This window comes from Pyxicephalus adspersus, chromosome 9 (assembly GCF_032062135.1).
Source record: "Pyxicephalus adspersus chromosome 9, UCB_Pads_2.0, whole genome shotgun sequence".
Lineage (NCBI taxonomy): Eukaryota > Metazoa > Chordata > Amphibia > Anura > Pyxicephalidae > Pyxicephalus > Pyxicephalus adspersus.
In genome coordinates, this window is record NC_092866.1 from 50,521,236 (window position 1) to 50,542,106 (window position 20,871).

A 20,871-nucleotide genomic window follows, 5' to 3' on the forward strand; every position below is an offset into this window, starting at 1 on the left:
ACTCCCTACACGTGCTGATCTCCCTGCAGGCTTCCCCTGACACTGAGCTGTGTGACGTCACTAACCCCGCCCAGTCCGTAGTAATAGAGCGGAGGACGCTCCTCCCCCAGCTCAGTGCGGGATCCCAGGCAGAGCAGGATGGCCACCGTGCGGGAGAAAGCGCTGACACTGAGCCTGACCTACAGCCCGGCACACCGACCGCCAGGTACCGCACCGGGGAGGGGGCTGGGGACACTTTACATTGATAACTTGTATGGGATGTACTCCTGGCTGTGCATGGACTGGGGTGTGCAGGCTGACATGTGTAAATATATATATGTGTGTATATATATATATATATAGATAGATAGATAGATAGATAGATAGATAATGACCTTTACTATATGAAAGCCTTGGTATATTGTCTGGAATGGGAGCTGTGTATGGGGCCCCTCTTATAAATGGGTTTGTGATTGGATAGAAGATGGGAAGTCCTCATGGTTGCAGGTCCTCTATTTGGCAACAATTTATCATTTATCATCGTCTGTATTATTCTAGATGTGATCTTTTAGCTGACCTCCTTCCACCAAGGTGCATGCATCTGATCATTACACGTCTTTCCTTTTTACTTTACACTTTGCTATACAACAATGCATGTACTCATATATAGACCGGTCCTCTTGTGTATTCATGCAATGTGCCAGGTCAGTGATCCCCCCAGTATTTTTTTTTTTTTTGGTAATTTATTATCTGGTAATAATCTGGTAATTTATTACATCTGATAGATACCAGAAAATGAATTAAATCTCATGAAGCCATTGGATTAACATGACACCTTGTATAGGATAGATTGATCATTGCACATATCCATTGCCAATCTCATTTTTGGAGTCCCTGTGCAATAAGTGGTGCACATCTAGCCTCCATTATTGGCACATTCTCAATTGAACACCTGTATGAAGTCTGATGTCTGTATGAACAAAAAGGTTGGCAGTTGAAGTTGCCCACTGGCCCCAATACCCAGACTTTGGGATACTGTTCCCATCATGTGGGGGCCACATTGAGACTCCCCCAGTGTCCCTGCATATGTCAGTCAGATGTAGACCAGAAATGGTGGCTCGCTCACAGTGCAATAACCAGTGTTAGAAGAACCCCAGCGCAAAGATGTCTGTATCTGTCTGTCATTTGCAACCCCCTATTTAATGTACAGCGCTGTGTTAGGTTGTTGCTATATAAATCCTATTTATTTTTAATAATAATGAAGCCAGAGGATAAATATGAGTGTTCTGTAGATATGATTTAGGGACACTTAGTTAGAAAATGGTGTCCAAATTGTTATAAAGTCATTCTTGGTATCTATATGGTTATTTAAGAGCAAACTTTTTGAAAAGCGATCATAAATTCTAATAGTTCATTAAGATAAATCAGGGCTTCTGTGTAAACGCTGGCCATGTAGAAGGGGAATTGTTCAGAAGAACTTCTTTTGGTCCTATTGGAACTGATATGCACATTTAGGTGGCTGTACGTGCAGTGTTTGTAATTAATTGGATTTTAGAACTGATTACTTTTAATCCACTAAAGATTCATTGAAATCCAAGGGATTCCAAATTGATGTTCAATATATATAGATTAGGCATGTCTTTTCTATGCCCAGCCGGGCTTTGCAAACTCTGCACCCCCTGCCCTCACAGCTAACATAAATCAATAGGGTACGCTCCGCAGCAGTTGGCAGTGGGAGCTAACATACATTAACTAGAACACAGTTCTATATCTATCTATCTAGTGCTTAACCCAAAAATTTTTTAAGCTGGGTGGGAAGAAATTGTAGGCGGGTGGAAGCCCATGAATTGTGACCCAGTGCTCAACCCAGGATTTTTTTTAACCTGGTGGGAAGAAATTTTAGGCGGGTGGCAGACCTTGTATTGTGACCCAACTTATCAGTAACTACCCAAAAACAGCCGGGTGGTTAATGAAAAGTGCCAGGTGGTGCACCCAGCTAAAATGGGCTGGGGAGAACACTGTGTGTGTGTGTGTGTGTGTGTGTGTGTGTGTGTGTGTGTATATATATATATATATATATATATATGTGTGTGTGTGTGTGTGTGTGTGTGTGTATATATATATATATATATATATATATATATATATATATATATATATATATATATATAAATTAGTGGTGGTCAGAGTTTCTGGACTCCAGTTTTGTGTTGTAACCTTTTCATTAAAATAGTATAAAGTTCAGTGTTTCACTATGGTATTGTTGTACAATTAAGGCTTCCATCACTGAACTTGTGACTTTTCATTGTATGTAAATATACAATGTGGGTTAAGTATACTGTATGTGTTTGTATGTCTTTCATATTACAAGTGTGTTTTATTTTCTTTATATTTTGATTAAAAGGTTACAAGTGCAGTGCTCCACTATAGTGTTGGTATACAAACAAGGCTTACATCACTTTGTGTTTTGATTTTCTTTGTATGTGTTTATAAACTAAGTATTAAGTATGCTGTGTGTGTTATGTTATATATGATGCGTCTACTATATTATGTAACTTAGTCCAGTAGTGCTGGTTCTTGTATGGCATGTTATAAATGCTTGTGGGTTTTATAGGTTTGTTTATTCACAGGTTGCTTTTTGGTGTATTGTAGCACCAGCAGCTGTCTTTACTATTAGTCAGTGGTGTGTGAATGTTGTGCTTTCGGAGAACAGAACGGTGTGTAATGCAGTTAACATATGGCGGTTGGACAGCCCGTCCTTGGCTGCATTACATGTGAAGGTATGTGATGTCTCAGCAAAGGGAATGTGGATGGGGCAGCTCCGCAGTCTGGTTTGAAATTTTGTATTTGCTCATTTCCTTTGAACTGGCTGGGTCTTCCTGTCAGGGTGAGGATACAGTTTTTGTATATATACCAATTTCCCTGGATGGGGCTGTGTGATCTCACTCGGAAGAGGCAATCTAAATTTTTTGTGGTTGGGTAAGATTGTAGTCTGCGCCGTCTGCTTGTTTCACATTGTCAAGCGCAGGGTTCAATCTGCCTTTTATTACATTTCTTATGTAAAGCTGACTTGTGACCCCCAGAATCTGAAATCCTGGATTGCTAATTGTATTTTCTAATACATTTGCATTAAATTAGTCGCTGCATTATTTTTCTAGTTATTGTCTGATATCCATACTGATCCTCAGACTTTATTGCTTTGCCTTAGACTTGAGACAGACATATAGGCTACGTATACTTGTCCAATGGTTCTCATCCAATAATCGGCTCGGGGCCGATATTGGACGAGAATCTGGCGTGTGTACAGCGACTGTCCTGGCGGATCCGTGAACAACGAATGATCTTATTGGAAGTGAAGGGGGAGAAAGCGCAGCAGGGTGCCTCCCTCTTCTCTCCATAGAGCAGACTGGTGCTGTTGTACATCGCTCGTTCATGCATCTTGCAGTCCTTAGTCGCTGGAATGGATCGTGAAAGATCCTTATATTGCACGTGTGTACCCAGCCTTAGGTTTCGTATTGAATAAAGCCCCTTACAGACCTCAGATTGTGGCTGGAAAATAATTTTCATGGTTGTTCCAGTGACAAACAAATGAACAGTTGGCACATGTACATTCAGCACTCTTCTGTTCTAGGAGGAGGATGTGCAAGTGGCACCCCACTGTGCTCTCCTGCACAGTGGTCATTCCTGATTTTTGTGGAGTCTATTGCTATATGTGTTAGATTTTGTGTCAAGTAACAATCATCCACCCTGTGTATGTAGCTTTAATTTGCTATATAATTAAGGAAATAGTGAACCCAGGAACCCAGCCAAGCAACAAGCAATTTTAGGGGGTACTGAGTAGTGCTGACCTCCAGGACATGTAAAGATAGGTCTTATTGTAAGAAAAAACCATAATGTTGCAAAGCAAAAGTTTCAGTTTAAAGGTAATCCCCAATAATGCAAACTAATCCCCCCTGTCCAAGCAACACAGCACTGGGAAAGAAGCCCTATGTTTTTCTATTTGGAGCAAACACAGGCCAAGCACAGCGCAGTCATATGTAAAAATGAACTGGCCAACTAAATTATCAATGTTCCTGTTAAATATTTTTATCATGGATTCTGCATTAGTCTGTTTGCAAACTATAGTGTTACATTCTTCTTTAAGCCCTGTACAGATAGAAATCAAATTTCTGTCCCTGGAAACTATCTTTTGTGATCATTTCCAGTGACACAAGAATGAGTGTTGCATAAACATTGCTGCTTTGTTCTATGTAGAGGGGAGGGGTAAGGACAAGCAAACAGCACCCCACGTTTTGTTCTTCCATAGGAGTGAACAGTGTTTTTTTCCCATTTGGTTCATTGATCCACCAGTGGACACATGCTGGAGTTTCTCCCAAGACAAGCACACCTAATAAGCAATGTACACGCGTCAGATAATTATCACCCATGACGAACATCTAGTCTTGGGCGAGAATCTGACGTTCAATGGTCAGCCAACTTTGTTGTGGATCCGTGAACAATCGCTATAATGCTAAGTCAAGGAAGGAGAATGCAGCGGGGTGCCACTTGTTTGTCCTCCCCTCTCCATAGAACAGAATGGGTGATGTTTGTGTGCAGTGCTTGTTCATTCATCTGTCCCTGGAAATGATTACCAAAGATTTCCAGTTACGAAAAATGTAAATGTGTACACAGTTTTTAGTTTTGGGTGACTATGTACGTAGTTTGGTCTACCCAGCCCAGGTATAAACTATGTTGCATTCTGCATTAGTCTATCCATCACAAGCGTAAGTTCAGTTAACTTCACATTAATATTGGGGTCTGTATGAAAGATTGCTGTTTGTTTGCTGGGTGACAGCAGGTTACAGGCGTGTAGAGATAAGGCGCAGGAATTCTCTGGTATTTATTGCGTGATCTGAATTTGACCTTGCTCGGTATGGAAGTCCAATGTACCGTTTCTGTCCTTTTTTAAGCTCCACTGGTGACTAACTATATTGGCATCTAACTGTAATAAAATGGCAAATAGTTGCATAGTTGTGTCCAATATGACCTTTGTCTCCTACAAGCTTGTATACAGTAACCATAGCAAACATTCGGAGTTTGGTTAAAGTGTACCAATGTCAGGAGATCACCGAAGCACAGCTGTAAGATTTTGGACACTGGGTTTACCAGTAGAAGATGTTTTAGGTCTTGCCATACTCATGGCAACTTTAACGCATTTTCAACCACCGTTGAAATCCAACCTGAAATCCAAAGCAGTCAAATGTGGAAATTAAATATTTCCAGCTAGTCCAATCACCTTGAGAAATTCTCCTTTTTTTCCCTCTCTGAATCTGTATGGTATCTGAGATTCTCGATGTCTTTATTATCGTTTTATAATAGAGTTACGCCAAGCAAATCCAGGTCATTGGTTGAATTTGTGTGTTCTATTCCCAGTTGAATTTGCCCGAAAGGTGTTGCATGGATGGCCAGTTTTTAGAGAGTGACCTTGAGCTATAGGTCATTCTCAAATATTTTCTATCTTGCTTCTTTACATAAAGACATAGAATTCATTAATTTAGGTTTATTACATAAGTGCTATGTAAAATGTTAGCACTACAGGTAGTCTCTGAGTTACATACGAGATAGACTGTAGGTTTGTTCTTAAGTTGAATTTGTATGTAAGTCGAAACAGGTACATTATTTTAATAAATGCAGTTAGGACAGATGTTTGTTTCAACAAATTGGGCAGCGTGGTGTCAGTTACTGTGTAAAAATCTCACTGCGAGTTAATCACAAAGCAAAAAAAAACCTTTATGGAGCCTAGACATTAACTTCTGGAGCAAGATGTGCTGTGTTATGCAAAAAGAAATAACTGCAGTTTGTCTTGGTCATTAAAGAGTTACAAGATGTTGCAAAGGAGCTCAGTCACAGCTGTGTTTAGCGAAGATTTCTTCTTGAACCCCCCAAGCCTCTGTCAAGTCTGTTTGTATCTAGGAGTCGTATGTATGTTTGATGTCCTTAACTTGGGCACTACTTACTATTCTCCCCAGCCTGTTTCAGTTCATCAGGCAGTTTTGGGTGATTACTAAAAAGTTTGTTTGCAATAAAGGGACCACCATTCACCTACAGCTTCTCCCCACCCAGCTGTAAACAAACTTCTGGGGACAATACTGAAATACATAAACTAAATAAATATTTTTTTTTCTGAATAATTGGAGCAACTTTTTATTGAGAAGGATACATGTGGTGTATAATTACTGAAAAAGAAAAGGTCACACAAGTCCAGTGGAAGGCCATTCAGTCTATACCTACCTTTCTCGGTATATGTACCTAAAATGTACATCATGGAAAAGAACCTCCGGCTTTCCTGTCCCATGAAGTCCTTTTCATGGTGGTCTTCTTGATTTTATAAGGATTTCATATTTTCTTGAGCTCCTAACAGTTAATTTGCTTTCTATATACCACAAGTTGTGCCACAACCATAATACCGGTGTAATTGCTTTGAGATTTACTGCTGTGCGTGAATTGACTGCTGTTCTCCAAAGAACAGGGAACTTTAGTGTTGTTTCTGCCAGTAAAAATGTCAACTAGTAAAATATATTTGTGGTTTTCAGGAGTACAATGGTAAAGCTGGTAATATTTCATAGCAGGGCGTATAAAAAGGCGAACTTCTAGACTGCAAGCTAAAACGGATCCTGTAGGGTTAGTTATTGAAGCAAATCATGGCTATAAAGGGGCTTGCCATGGATTTATTCCAAGGGAAGGCATCTTCCATACCCAGGTACAGAATTTAGCACGGTTACCAAATGGCTCAATAAGTTTGGATTGCATCCTATGCCAGTGTTTGGGACTTCTTATTTTTACAATTTGGGTCAAAATTCTCTGAATTTATCCAACAGTCCTAAAACAAAAAATGGTAAATCTGCTATCTTCCAACAAATATAGTGTGAAGTTAAAAGGGTCATTCTACCCAAGACGTTTATAAAATTTCAGGAACCTAATATCAAGCTATGCTAGAGTTGGCTAGGCAACTCTGGTGGTGGCCCTGTTGGCCCTTATAAGCAGGTCTCACGTTATTTATTTTTTTTCCGGGGGAGGATTTTGGTCAAAAAGATGCAAAAAGGCCACTTTGTATGCAAACTAGGCTAGGCAGAATGATTTTATTTCAAAGTGGTGCCAATTGCATGCACAAAATTCAATTATTTGCGTTACAACAAAAGTTTTTGAGCGTTCCAAAATGCCAACTAAATGATAATTGTTCTTTATTATATGTTAATACCCTATTAAGCTGTACTTAATATAATACTCAATTATTAAGTGCGGAATTTGCCTTAAGGTGATCCTTCTGTATTCTGTGGAATTTGGAAAAAGCAGCGCTGGGAGCCAATAAAGTTTGTGTTATACGCATGTGTTGACCTGGAACAGAGACAGGAAATGCAATGACTGGGGTGGGAAGCAGAGGGATAAGCTAATCATCCTTCTGCTGGCCTTTTTCTGTCAAGTAGGTGCTCAAGATTTACTGCTTAAATGCAACATTTTGTAAATGCATGGACTGGGTGAACAGAAGTGTTGTATGGGAGCTATTTTACCTGCCAAGAGTTTTGTATTTTTTTCCCTATTAGCTATTCCCTGAAGCTCTAAATTAGGATAATTTCGTTTACATGAATGTAATATTTGTATCTTTAACAACTTACGTGTTTGCTCTTCCATGTTTTGTAGCTTCTAGTGAGTTTAAAATGTAATCTTAACAATGACACCAGTTAGAGAGTTCATCACTTGTTCAAATATAGTAAAAGGTTCCCAAATAAAACCTGAGTCCTCTTAACCTTTCTGACAAATTAAACTGACTTTTTTTTCTCCACCGTTCTAGGTCCAAACTTGAATAACAAACCTTTCCGAGCCACCTACATCTGGAGCAGCATCATCCAAGCTCTGCACACTCAGGTGGAGGTGAAAAAGCGGCGGCACCACCTGAAGTCCCACCCGGATTGTTTTATTGGCTCAGACGCTGTGGATGTTGTGTTTGCTCACCTGGTGCAGCACAAATACTTTGGCGATGCCGAAATCCTACGTTCCAAGGTTGTGCGGGTGTGCCAGGCTCTCATGGACTGTAAGGTGTTTGAATCCGTGCTGAGCACGTGTATGTTTGGAAAAGAAAAGAAACGCTTTGTGTTTGAAGACAGCAGCTGCAGCCTGTACAGGTTCCTCAATGTACCACATTCTACAGCTGGACAAATTGATAAGAACAATGGCCGATGTACACCACAGAGGTACGTGGAGTAAGGTGGTATTGGCATGTGGGAACCTAAAGGGGGTTCTTGCAATATACATTTTTTTGGTATATTTAAATCAGATGCACGCTTGAAGGCTCAACTTTCCTTCCTTATATTGGGTGGATCTCTGATGTGGAACAAGAATATCCAAAGCAGGTGTTGAGACATCTGATGGTCCCATGTTTCTCTAGGTTACTATTCCTTAAAAGGGATGTTAACTCCACTGCCTGTTCTCTGCGTATTTGCACATAATGGCACTCCCCAGCCAAAGTGCTCCTCTCTAGCTTTCTGATGGCTGCAATGTCCCTGTCACTGCTGTTCTCTTCCTTCCTCACTTTTCCCAATATTCTTTTGGATTAGAAGTCTTCTGCCATCTTCATTGGTGGGATGGGAATAATGTAGCATGCCACATTGAAGCTACTTCATCTTGGCATGGAAATGTACCAAGCCTGCACACTAAGCTGTGTATGCAGAAGAATCTTCATTAAAATGTGCCAGTTAGAATTTTTTCTTAAGCACAGTTTTGTTTTTCTTTAGTTGTCCAAAGAGAATGTTGATAACTGAAGCCTACAAGCCTATTTCCGTCTTTAAGGTTCCCCTAACGACCTCCATCTGAAAATACCAGTTTCATTGATCTTTTGGTGCCAGTATTAGTCACTGACTTGTAACAAGTGGGTAGATTTGTGGGTAGAAAAAAATTGACCTTGGTCTGCCTAATTGCTTTGTAGGTGACCCATGAACCTGGGGTGTGTAGCTTTCATTAACATGCTTATTGATAGTTTTTATACATTGACAGGTAGAAAAGGCTTAATAAATGAACCTGGGGCTACACTGTAGGTACCAAAATAAATTGTGTCCTGTAGAGAAATGAAATAATAACATATGTTGATCCCATGATATGTTTACATTTGACCCTTTCCCTACTTTCTTTGATAGAAAAGGCAGCAATTTTGATTGTAAATGCTTTTATTGTAGATTAATTGTGCGGCTAAAAACTCATAAGGATGCGGGAAATGTTGTATTTGTTCAAATGGTAAAGTTTATATTAAAGTTTTTCCTTTAATGATAATGAACCCCAAGAAAAAGAGGGTGAATCTACCTAGCTGTAACACGGCAATAAAATGAAGTGCTAATCCCTCCCGACTCTATCCAAATCTTTATTAAAAAGTCTTAAATATACATACTTTCATTTATATATCTTCCTTGATAAACTTTGTAAACCTTTAGACTTTCTCCTGAAATGTCAGGAATGTTTAAATTATTTTATGGGCATTATTTTATACAACTTTTATATGGCCTCCTTAAACCAAAAATGAACCTGAGTTGTGTTGTTGGCAGTCTGCCAAGTCACGTGATTTTGACAGTGATCTACGGTGAAACATATTTATGTTTAATGAGTGGTGATACCGCAAACGTAATGTTTTTTCTAACTTTTAAAATGAACTTTTTTTTTTTTATCACACAACTTTTATACGTAACGAGCAGATAAGGGAGGTTGGCAGTGGGATCTTCCCAGTAATTGGGGAAAATTGATAACTAAACTAAGAAGGGAATGAAAGGCTTTCCTTTCAAATAAAAGTAATGACAGGATCTTACGTCCACTCTTGTGACAGGCTCCATCGGAGGACAGGTTAGCTTTAAATCTGACTGTTTTTCAGCATTTTGACACCTTTTATAAATCCGGCAGCATGACTTTTCCTGAGCTGTGACGCTGGAAGCTACTGGTATCTCAGTCGGTCTTGTCTTGTGTAGATCTATCCAGTTTAGGCAGTTTGACTGGTAGGCTTGTAGCCCTGAGGTTTGTTGGTATTAAAGTGTAGGAACTAGATAATTCTAGGTATGTTGGAGGATAGCTTCTCACTAATCTGGGCAATTTGTCAATAGCTTAGATTCTTAGGCACTAGCTGTAGGGTTTTGTGTACAGGTAAACACATTGGTCATTTATAGAATGCAAAGTCAACTTGTAATCTGATAGTAAACTGAGGTGCCCAGTCTGGAAACTTTTCTTCACTTCACTTTTCTTGCCAACCTTTAATGCTGTAGGGCCCCTTTCTTGCAAGCCTTCAATGAGGAGTCTTTTATTCCTGTTCCTGACCTGGCTTTCCTGACTCCTATTTTAATGACATTGGTTATGAGGACAAATCAACAAAGTTCATTTCGGCAAGTCAAAACTTGAACTTCAACATCTTAAGAATTATCTGGTGCCCAAGCTGATACCTTTGGCAACATATTTTGCTTGGTGGGTTCCTGCATGGCAGTAGTCTTTTTACCTACTTGGGTGTTTACTCAGAACAGTAAAAAAAAAAATCTATCTTCTATATACTTTAGTCTATTACCATGTTCTGTAGTATGTCCATGGTCTGTTGGATGTCCGATAATTGATGCCCCATGCATAAGGAAAGTTGAACACCTTTTGTGTTTTATTCTTCACTCTTCTCAAAACTAGAATATGAATATGCCATTTGTGCACGTTTCCTTACTTTACAGTCCCTCCTAACATTTGAGCTCAAGCGCACAGTTGGCCAACTTGTAGTGAGACGAATTCTAAAAGCGTCACTACTGTGTATCACTGCAACGCAAGATGAAATGCCTAGCAATGTAATGCATAAATAACATGTACACGTATATTTACTAATTATACATGGAAATCCGTTACCTAAACCTTTACATGTAAAAAGCAATTTACTGTTGTAAACCTGTCAAATCTCTTCAGGAAATAGGGTTACTTCGGAGAAACTTTATAGCTGTGCATGGGGTGGGATTGAGTGGTCTTTGGCGGAGCACTGAGTGGTTTAGGAGGTATGCATGGTAAATCGTAGTCTAGACGGGTAATCTGTGTAGTGTTTAGAAGGCAAGTCGTATTGTTTGGTTAATGTAACGACCAGGGACTTCGAAGGAAAGAGAGCAGCTTGATGCCCCTCACCACCATATACATGGGGGTTGTTTTTAATAAATCTTTTATATCTAAAGTCTTCCTGCTAATCACATGACATGCAGGGCCCTTTTGTCTGGTGCTGTTCAAATCTTAGCACGTCAGATATGTTGCCAATCTTTGGATCATTATAATGCAAATACAAGGTACTGTCAGTACTATTTCAACTTGGAAGATTACTGGTGGTGGATTGCAAAGTGGTCAGCTCCAGAATGGAGAAGTGTACTGCAGTATACTTTTATTTTTAAAATTGCTAGGCAATTTAAAACAGCCTTTCTTGACCTTTTTTAACATGGGGGAACCCTTAAAAAAACCTTCATGTCTTTGGAAACCCCTGCTATAATTACAATATCCACAGCTCAAGTACATTAGCATGGTAGGTCGTGGGAATAATGCATCCTTACAGACAGTCAAACAATGGCTTGGTGTCAATCCATTCTCCTGTTTTGTAGTACAAATGTCATATATTTTACTTGTTTGAGTGGAAGCTAAATTGTCCCATCTGGAGAAAAGAAGGATGTGTGGGGAAGGTGATCCCCTTTAGCGTGTTGTCTATCTTCCTAATATACAGCCACTGTAGCCCACAAGCACCTATAGCATTTGATTGCCCAGCCTTTTGAAAACCTTCATGGCTGAAATATATCTGACGTCATAAATTCCAAACTAATTTTCAGATATTAGCTCTCATGGTGTGTGTAATTGCCGTGTGACATTGCTGCGTTGTTGACTAACCTGTAATCTGTCACCGGCAGGCATGAACAGGCCAGATTCCAGTCTGCACCTCTTCAGTCACAGAACCTGGAAGATCTCTGGCATAACCTAAGTCTGACACCTGCTGATCCAACGCAGATGAATCTTCCCATTGACCTACCTCCCAATGGTAAGTGCAATTCTGGAGAAATTCCTTGGTGCACACCAAAAGCCTATAAAACCCAACATTAGGTTATAGTTTTGGCGTGGACAAAGTTAGAAGAAGTTGAGTATCTCTTGTATGAGAAATTTCCCACTTCCACGTGCCTAAATTTTTTTCTATACTTTGAAACAGTCAGGCTCTTGGTCAAGTTTTAATTGCCTTCTATGCCTCTATTTTACAAACTTTTGTTAAAGTGGTGGAGAGTGCACACATCCAGAGTTCTATTTCCTATGGTATAAAGAAATATGATCAAGAAAGATATTGCCAATTAAACCCTCATTCTTGCATTCTCAAGGATAACAATGTTTACCCTTTTCTTCAATACAATTGAAGCCCTCAGCTTTGGTGCTAGCATGTAGTCACTGAGAAAGTTCTATCACACATAGGTCATTTCCTTTGCCTTGGAAGGAGTTTTGTTTCACTTGCTTTGGTTATATGTTTAATATTTCTACTTCCCCCACCTCTTAGATTGTAAGCTCTTTGGGACAGGGTCCTCTCCTCCTGTATCTGTCTGTCATTTGCAACCCCTATTTAATGTACAGCTCTGTGTAATATGTTGGTGCTATATAAATACTTTTTAATAATTACTGTTTTCTTGTTTCCATGTTTGCTTGATACCAATCAATCCTGTTTTATGCTACCTTAACCATACCCTTGGTTTGCATTGTTTACAAAAGCTCGAAGTCAATGGTGAAATGCAATACTGAAGATCCACATTTCATTAATTAATTGTAATTGTCTGCTGATAGTTGGAATACTTTACCCACTTCATAAAGAATTTAAGGAACCTGAAATATTTGCCTCCAGGGCAAATCTGCTGCCAGACTAGTAACAAACCCTTCTATTGACCAAGGCACAGTTTATAGTATTGTTCAGTTCTTGTTGTTGCATTTATTATAAAGTATAATGGCGACCTCAGTAAGTCCATGAATGGAAGGGTTTATTTGTAATTTCACTTGACTGTCTGTCAATTTTTGGCTGTAAGATTGTGAAAGGAAATCTCTAAAAAGGTCCCTCATAGTACAATGGTGGTGATTGTAGTCTGCACAGTGGCTTTTAAATAGAAGATGACACTCTGTATATTTTGTTTTGCAGCACTACATGTTCTCTGAGTCTACCAGGATTTTTCAATCTTACATTGAAGACTGACTGGATTCAAATATATGTTTTAATTGAATGGTTAACCTTCCAATACAGAGCATTCTGAATAGTGCTAGACCCATCAGAGACTGATAGTGTGTAATGGGGTCTTCCACAGGCTAAAGTACACAACTGCTATGTACATGCCTATAAAGTATAACTTTGCCCCTTTCCTCCTAATAGCGTGTTTTACTTTTCACCATCTTGCTAGATTTTCTGTCCTAGGGTAACACTGCTCACTCACTGTACTTGGCAGATCCATGGAGGAGCAGCTTTGTCATCCTAGGTTGTTCTAATTTAACTGAAAACACCTCATTGGCTCCATTATAGAAGGAGGAATTTGTTTTAGGTGATAGATAGCTTGGACAACTGGACAGTAGGTTTGCGTTTCTACTTGCCCAAAAAAAGAACTGATGATGCCACCATATCAAAGGACTTGTAATCTGTTCTTGGCTGTAGATAAATCCTAAATCAAATATCAGACAAAGTGAGTACTTTCAGGGCTTAAATCATCCCTGACCACATCCCAGATTAGTACAAATAGGAAAAACAATACAGGAAATCTTAATCCAAATCTGTTTAACTACAAACATGTTTGTTTTTTTTTATTTTTAGTTCTCAATGAAGTTTGGCAAGAACAAACAATTCGCCGGCTTCTGCAGCTAGTGGACCTTCCAGTTCTGGATTCATTACTAGAGAATGCTCCTGCCATGCCTAAAACTCAACCAAAGAACGAAGAGCTACTCATTACCACCCACTATATGGACAGAGAGATCCTCAAGGCGTTCAGTGACTCTCAGTAAGTGTTGAGGCCAATCTTTTCAACAGTAGGCGGTCAAAGCAATATTGTATACCATGTTGTCCCTTGCATTGTAACATGGTAAATTGGCTTCTGGAAAGTTCCACCCTGTAGTCCAGTGCCAACAAAAATCTGTCACCTAAACATACCCTAAACATGTCTAAATTTTCTTTGGCTTCTTTGTAACTATTTAAGACCGTTTTGTGTAGGAGTCCCTGAAGCACTGTACAATTTTTTTCTTTTTTTGCTTCAGGCATTGTTTTAATGAAGCTGGACGAAACAGTAGCAGAACCAGATCCACAACATGGTCTGATACGGTCATATGTTGGAACCCGATTATAAAGTGGGTTCATGCTTAAATGCTAATGAAAGATCTCATTCACAGTTGAAGGAATTGATAAATTGAGAAATATTAAAACTGACCCACTTTATCTTTCCTGGTAAAAATATTGTCATTGGGGCAGGAAAGCTCCTCACCCCTGTGACCTCTGATTATAAAAGGCTACAGTAAGTCTGAAAATTAGTCTTTTACTGGAAAAGGTGTCAAAGAACCTATTTTACTAGTCTTGTATTGGTTTAAGCATCACGTAAGAGAATATCTGTTATATTTTTGATATTTGTCATTGCAGGGCAGATGAATGGGTTTCGGCTTCAGTGGACTGTTTGGAGTTCCTCCCGGACCACATTGTGGTGGATGTGAGCCGAAATCTTCCTGAATGCCCGGACAAGGATGGGTCATGGAAACTGTTGCTGTTTGAGACGATCAGCAAGTACTACAGCCAGAATAGGGTCCCTCTTGTTAGCAACCCATTCTTTGACATTCACACGGGCATTGCTGAACTATTGGGTAAGTTTTAGAAGCTATGAAGAGAAACTGTATTTGCACTACAAATTCCTTAAGAGGTTGTTTGCACCTTTTGTCAGGAGATAAGCAAATTATGTAGGAGCCCTGCTGGCAAGATCTAGAAATGTTACTATAAGGGGACTGGGTATCCTAACAAGTCTTTTGTCTACAAACTTCTACAGGTTGGTTTCTCCACCTGTGTTGGTCTAAAGCTGGAATGTCCTGCTCCTATGAAGCTGTTGGGTGAACTTGAGAAAATATTCATAGGGTTGTATTATGTATACTCAATTTTTTACCATTTTTCTGCAAAAGCTTTTACTCTCTTAGGTTGGGATAGGTTACAGTTTGTGTCTTTTTAAAGCACCGAAGCTGATCTCATAAATATGGTACCAATACCTTTTAGGTACTTGCGGACTAGACAAAGCACGCAGGACCACAGATCCTGGTTGATGGCAGTTGTGGTCTCCAATGTTTTTTTTTTTTTTTTTTTTGTGTGTGATAGCTATTGCCTTTACCTCAGATGAGTTAGTCTAAAACATTTGGCTGCACACTGACAAATGTCTGTAGATGGCTGCTCACACCATCCACTTTCCAATAATTATCAAGGTCAAGTTTTCCCTTACGGGTATAAAGCCAGGCTCTAAACTCCTAAGTTTTTAGGTAGTTGCAATAAAATGGGTGCTTGGCATGCAACCATGCTCCTGCCATGGAGGATTGATGAACAATCCTATGGTGCCATTTTCTTGTCCTCCCGCCACCCCTCACTATAGAACAGCACTTGAGTGAACATCGCCTATTCATCAGTCACTGGAAAATACTACAAAAGATTATTTCCAGCACTATTCTGACTTCCATCATCCTCAGTATGGGGCTTTAGTCCTTTTCAGGTTTGCTTTAAAAGGGATAAATTCTCTTTCAATAAACTGCACATAAGCCCACACCTCCAGAGATGTAGCGCAGAGTTTAAAGTACATTATCCAGAGTGTGGTTACCAAACTATTTAATGGAAAATGACACATTGTTTAAATAAACTTACAAGAGAACCTGAGATAAGAGAAAGTAAGGTGATAAGTGTTTTAGTTCTGTAGAGGTGTTGTGCAAACAGTTTATGTACTCTAGTACTTGCATGGCTTCAGTGATTTTATATGTTGTAGGATGTTGCCACTTTAGTTTCCATTCATTTCCTGTTCTTATTTACTTGTATTATGGCAGCGTTTATGTGACATGTCACATAAATTAAATAAAGACAATATAGAGTGTAACCAAAATTTGCCCTTAAAGGCTCAGCTGCCCTACTGGCGTAGAAAAGGGTTCTGTTGTAAGAAGCTGAATGCAGAAGTCCAATAACCTTGAACTAGTAAATGGAAAAGTTCTTCCCCTTTAAGAATTGTCACATTCTTGGTTTAGATGAAAAGATAAGAATTAATAGCCTACAGCTCTGACCTGAATAATCGAATTTACAGCAGTGTTTCTCATCCTTATTAACATAGGGGAACCTTTGAAATAAGTTCAGGTCTTCATGAAACCTTTGATATAATTATTATATCCACCGCTTATAATAGTGTTATGGTTAGAAGGAAGAATGCCTTACATTCCGAAGAATGTCACTATTACCAATCGAAAAAGATCATTGTCAACCTAAACTGACCTGAGAGGCACAAATTGCTCATTGCTCTAGGGACCCTTGATAATATCAAGTGGAACCCCGGTTGGGAACTTCTGATCTACAGCACTGTGCCGTTTTAAATTTGTAATGAATGTTCAGTTGATGTTAAATGTAGTTTCCATTCCCAGAAATTGTAAGTCACTGACTTGGAACAAGCTTGTCCATTTATTCCTCCAGCTCTGAATGGAAGCTGTCATTGATGACCTCTCCTTAAAACCAAGCTTTCTGGCTGTCATGGTAAATCAATGGCACCATACATTAGTCTTTGAACAAATATGCAGACCAGTAGTTCTGATATTAAATTCCGCATCTTATTAGCTTTCAATAGCCCTCAACCTTGATGGTAGCAGAGGGCTGGCTCTTGGAGTTGTACAACTATCAAAATAGTTCGATGAGTGGCTGGACATTCTGGGCAAGCTGTATTTGCATGCCCGAGGTAGTGCTCAGATGCTGTGCCTCCATAGGGGTAAGTGTGGAAATCAGCTGCTTAAAAAGACAGGGACCATAAGGCTGAGGAGGCAAGAAATATCTTTATCTTTACCAGATGAAGGAGGCTGTTTTTGACCTGCTAAACTTTCCAATGCACACTATGAGAAGCTAGCTTTAGGTGAAATCGGAGTAGGCAATTGCTTTATAGTAGAGGAGCATTTACAACTGTAAAGACGAAGGCTGGAGTTTAATTTTAGATTTGCACTTCTTCAATTTGACTAGTTTACTAAAGTTTGTATTCCTAGGTTTCTTAAGTTTATAACTTTACTGAATTCTTTTACTTTTTAGTGAATGGAAAGACAGAACAAGCCCTGGAGGCCACACAGTTGTGTTTGAAGCTCTTGGATTCCCAAAGCAGAGAAGAGTTCAGACGTTTGCTCTATTTTATGGCGAATGCTGCAGAGCCTTCGGAGTTCAGACTTCAAGAAGAGGTAACGGCGTTGGGTGGATATGAGTGGTGATTAGAGGAGTCTGGGTGGCTGACAAACTGTAATCGGCACCCAGTGCTTTCAGTTTTAAAATAGTTTAGCTTCTAGATGCTAGTGATTGGTTTTAGACTTCTGCACTTTGATAAGTTTGAGTATGATTGTACACGCAGTATAAATATGGAACTTTCCTAGATTTTAAAAAATACATAATGGAGTTTCATCTGAATTTCACGTGTACAAAGAAAAAATAATGCCGCTCTGTATAAATACATTTTATGCATGTATTTAATATGTAAACCATGTAAGTAACTAGTCTTCAGTCTTTTACAATGCCAAGAGAGCAGAACTCATAGTTTTGGTGGGGAATAGGGGGTGGGATACGGCACAAGGAGCCAATTGTGCTGCAGTCAATTTTCAGCAGTTCAGCTTTAGGTGGTATTTTTATATTTGCCTGGAATCATTCGAGTTTAAAGGACAATATTATAAACGTTAAACTTACAAGTCTGCCACTGGGAGTAGGCTTTCATTCTCATTTCAAATTTTCAACCTAAAATAAATGCACCCTAAAGGTAAAAGAAATGGAAACTGCTAAAAAGAATGTACAGGTGTTCTCTATTTCATACCAAACATGCTATGGATGAAAAATATGTTGCAGCATTTAAGACAAATGTGCCTAGGGGCTCATGCATCCAAATAATGAAACCCTTTTTCCTTGCAGAGTGAAAACCGAATGACTGTAAAACGAAAATTCTCTAAAGCCATTGTCAACAACAAGAATTTGTCAAAGGGAAAGTCTGACTTGCTGGTGCTTTTTCTACTGGACCACCACAAGGATGTGTTTAAGGTGAGGAGATTGATATGTTTGGATCAATGGGGTTCTAGTATTTGGGGTGGATGTGTTTTTGAGCTTATCTGGTGATGCTGTGTTAAATGCAGTAACATCACAATAAGCATTTTTTTATTAACCATTTTCTTAATCTACGTACACACGTGCAATGGTTCTAGTCCGATTATTGACTCAGGGCTGATATCGGATTATATTGTCCGAACGACTGTCCTGAAAGATCCACTGACGATGGATGAACGTTTGTAATGGAAGTAGAGAGAGCGAGCAGCGGGTGGCCGCTCCATCGTTCTCCCTTCTCCATAGAGCAGAATGGTGCTGTATGTACAGCGCTCGTTCATGCATCGTGCAGTCGTTTGTCGTTGGAAAGTATCGTGAAAGATCCTTTCCGACGACAACCATTGCACGTTTGCACTTGACCTTGTTTGGATTATTTACATTTTGCTCCTGTCTGTAAATAAGCAATCAATGTTTCTGCAAATTGTGGTGCAGAATTCCAAAATGGATGGGCAAACCTTTTATAAAGACTTTATTCGGAAATTGAGATACTTCTTAGTTACTTTAGGGTTCCCTAATCTTGCAATTCACAATAAATTGCTACTCCATAGACATTTTTTTTTTCCGTTTTATTCATAATCCACAGTTTTATTCTGTTAAAATGGCTAAATTGAAAGTTGTAAACCAGGGCTGCAGGAGGGAATTATCATTGGACATTTCAGGAAAAAAACATTTTTTTTTGTATCTTTTTATTTAGATTCCTGGAAGTTTGCACAAGATGGTCAGTGATAAGCTGGTGGCTATTCAACAGGGAAGGGACCCAGACAAGGACACAGGTATGTATATTAAAGTCCTTTTCCAGCCAATTAATACTTTTTGTGTTTTTTTTTTTTTTTTTTTTTTTTTTTTTTTTTTTTTTTTTGTGCTAACATTTTGGTACTTTTTTAAAGTTTTACAAAACTACATTTTAAAATTCTCACCAACACAAGCATTGAGTGGCTATAATCCAATTTATGCCACTATAAGGCTCAAGGAGCCCTAAAGTTTCTGCAGATTTCTGAAATGCATTTTGTTTTGTTCTTAGGGTATACCTTTTGCCAAAGAATAGAGAAAAGTGAACTTAATTCCACTGCACAAAAAACTACACGGACAGAATTGTGGACTTTACTGAAAACTATATATGAGAACACTAATCTGTCCCCTAAAGAGAAGAAGCGACTTCTGGGTCAGTTCTACAAAAGTCACCCGGATATCTTCATCCAGTTCTTTGGTGACAAAGTCAGCACTGTGTATACGTAATATTGTATTGTAAATAATTTGTAATATGTAAATGTGAATTGTTAATATTGTATATGTCTGTTTTGCACGTTAATAAATGAAGGCTTTTTTTAATGTATGATTTAATGTAAATTGCATCATGGTATATCTTTTACTCCATTGATATTTGTACCTAAGGCTGTGATTTAGCTCCTTCATATATAATACCTGGTTGAATTATCTTAAAGGTTGGATGAGTTGACATTTTCCTTTCTCTATCAAGGTTTTCCATAAAACTGCATTATGTACTCCCGTTCTTTAGTCATCTGAACATAGACGTTTGAAATCTGTATTTAATGACTTGTGGTACTTTAAAAAGGCCCTTTTATGGTCTTCCCCCAAATCCATTTCTGTCTGACAAGACCTGTATGCTGTTTAGAGTATTTATATCTGTAGTCAGCACCAACAACTATATATTGACAAAACAGTTTCCTTTTAATTTTTCCAGGCATGTACTAACATATTTAATCCTAATTTATACAAAGTTTTTCTTTTTTACAATTGTTCTATTATGCTGACCCATTTGCGCTGGCCTTGGTACACCCACACCTAAGCTTTAGGCTGCGATTTGAGATTTTCAGTGAATCCCAAAGTATTCCTGTAGTGGGTTGAAAATTGATGGTTTAATCCTCTCTGGCTTATGTTTCATCTGAAACTGTACAAACTGGCTTGCTAACTTGTCTTTCTCTCACGAAATGCCTGAATTTAAACGTACTAGGTGAATAGGAGGAACATGAAAATAGATGACGTTTCGAAATGAATGTTGGCAGGTTTGAGAAAAGTTTGAAAACCAAAATCTTAACTAAACTATACTATAAATTAACTGCAGATTTCTTTTGTGATGATCAGATGCAACTCGCAAGTTTCCATAATGAGGAATTACTGGGGAATCCCAAGTCATTTTAAATGGTTCAGCCACATTTACTACTCATGACAAAAATTTAAAAAATGTAAGCTTGTTAGGACTAGCACGCCCATTGAGGTCGGTATTCTATACTCAAACCTTGTAGCTGAAGTGTGCTCTAAAGCAAAAGGTCCAAAAGCTGCAGTCAATATCTTTGATGACTAGATTTTCTTGCAAAACCTTCTTTATGCATGGTACAGAACTATATAAGAACCATGCAATTCTGTACCTCTTGGAGAAGAATTGTGGTTTTGTACAGTCCTTCAATAAATCTTATCTACTGCAGCTTTTGGAGCTGTTGCTTTAAGATGGATATTTTGCCGGGTTTACCCTAGCAATATCTAATTTAGGTCCTGCCCTGAGGATTACACCAGGAATAAGTGAGGGG

The 20,871-nt window shown here is 38.9% G+C and overlaps 1 protein-coding gene across 1 annotated transcript; it reads left to right on the forward strand.

Moving 5' to 3' along the window:
• Positions 1-109: 109 nt before the first annotated feature.
• Positions 110-19,654, forward strand: DEPDC7 (DEP domain containing 7). Its single transcript, XM_072421882.1, has 9 exons — positions 110-205; positions 7,808-8,207; positions 11,895-12,022; positions 13,811-13,994; positions 14,624-14,841; positions 17,282-17,424; positions 18,140-18,265; positions 19,020-19,098; positions 19,347-19,654. The coding sequence occupies exons 1-9, from the start codon at positions 139-141 to the stop codon at positions 19,559-19,561; spliced, it is 1,560 nt and encodes a 519-aa protein (XP_072277983.1). The 5' UTR covers positions 110-138; the 3' UTR covers positions 19,562-19,654.
• Positions 19,655-20,871: the final 1,217 nt, after the last annotated feature.

What these genes read in the sequence shown, in the direction of transcription:
- DEPDC7 (XM_072421882.1), top strand. Translation starts at nt 139, where the DNA reads ATGGCCACCGTGCGGGAGAAAGCGCTGACACTGAGCCTGACCTACAGC. An exon ending in GGCCGATGTACACCACAGAG is followed by an intron (nt 8,208 to 11,894) that starts GTACGTGGAGTA and finishes TGTCACCGGCAG; the next exon opens with GCATGAACAGGCCAGATTCC. An exon ending in AGTTCAGACTTCAAGAAGAG is followed by an intron (nt 17,425 to 18,139) that starts GTAACGGCGTTG and finishes TTTTCCTTGCAG; the next exon opens with AGTGAAAACCGAATGACTGT.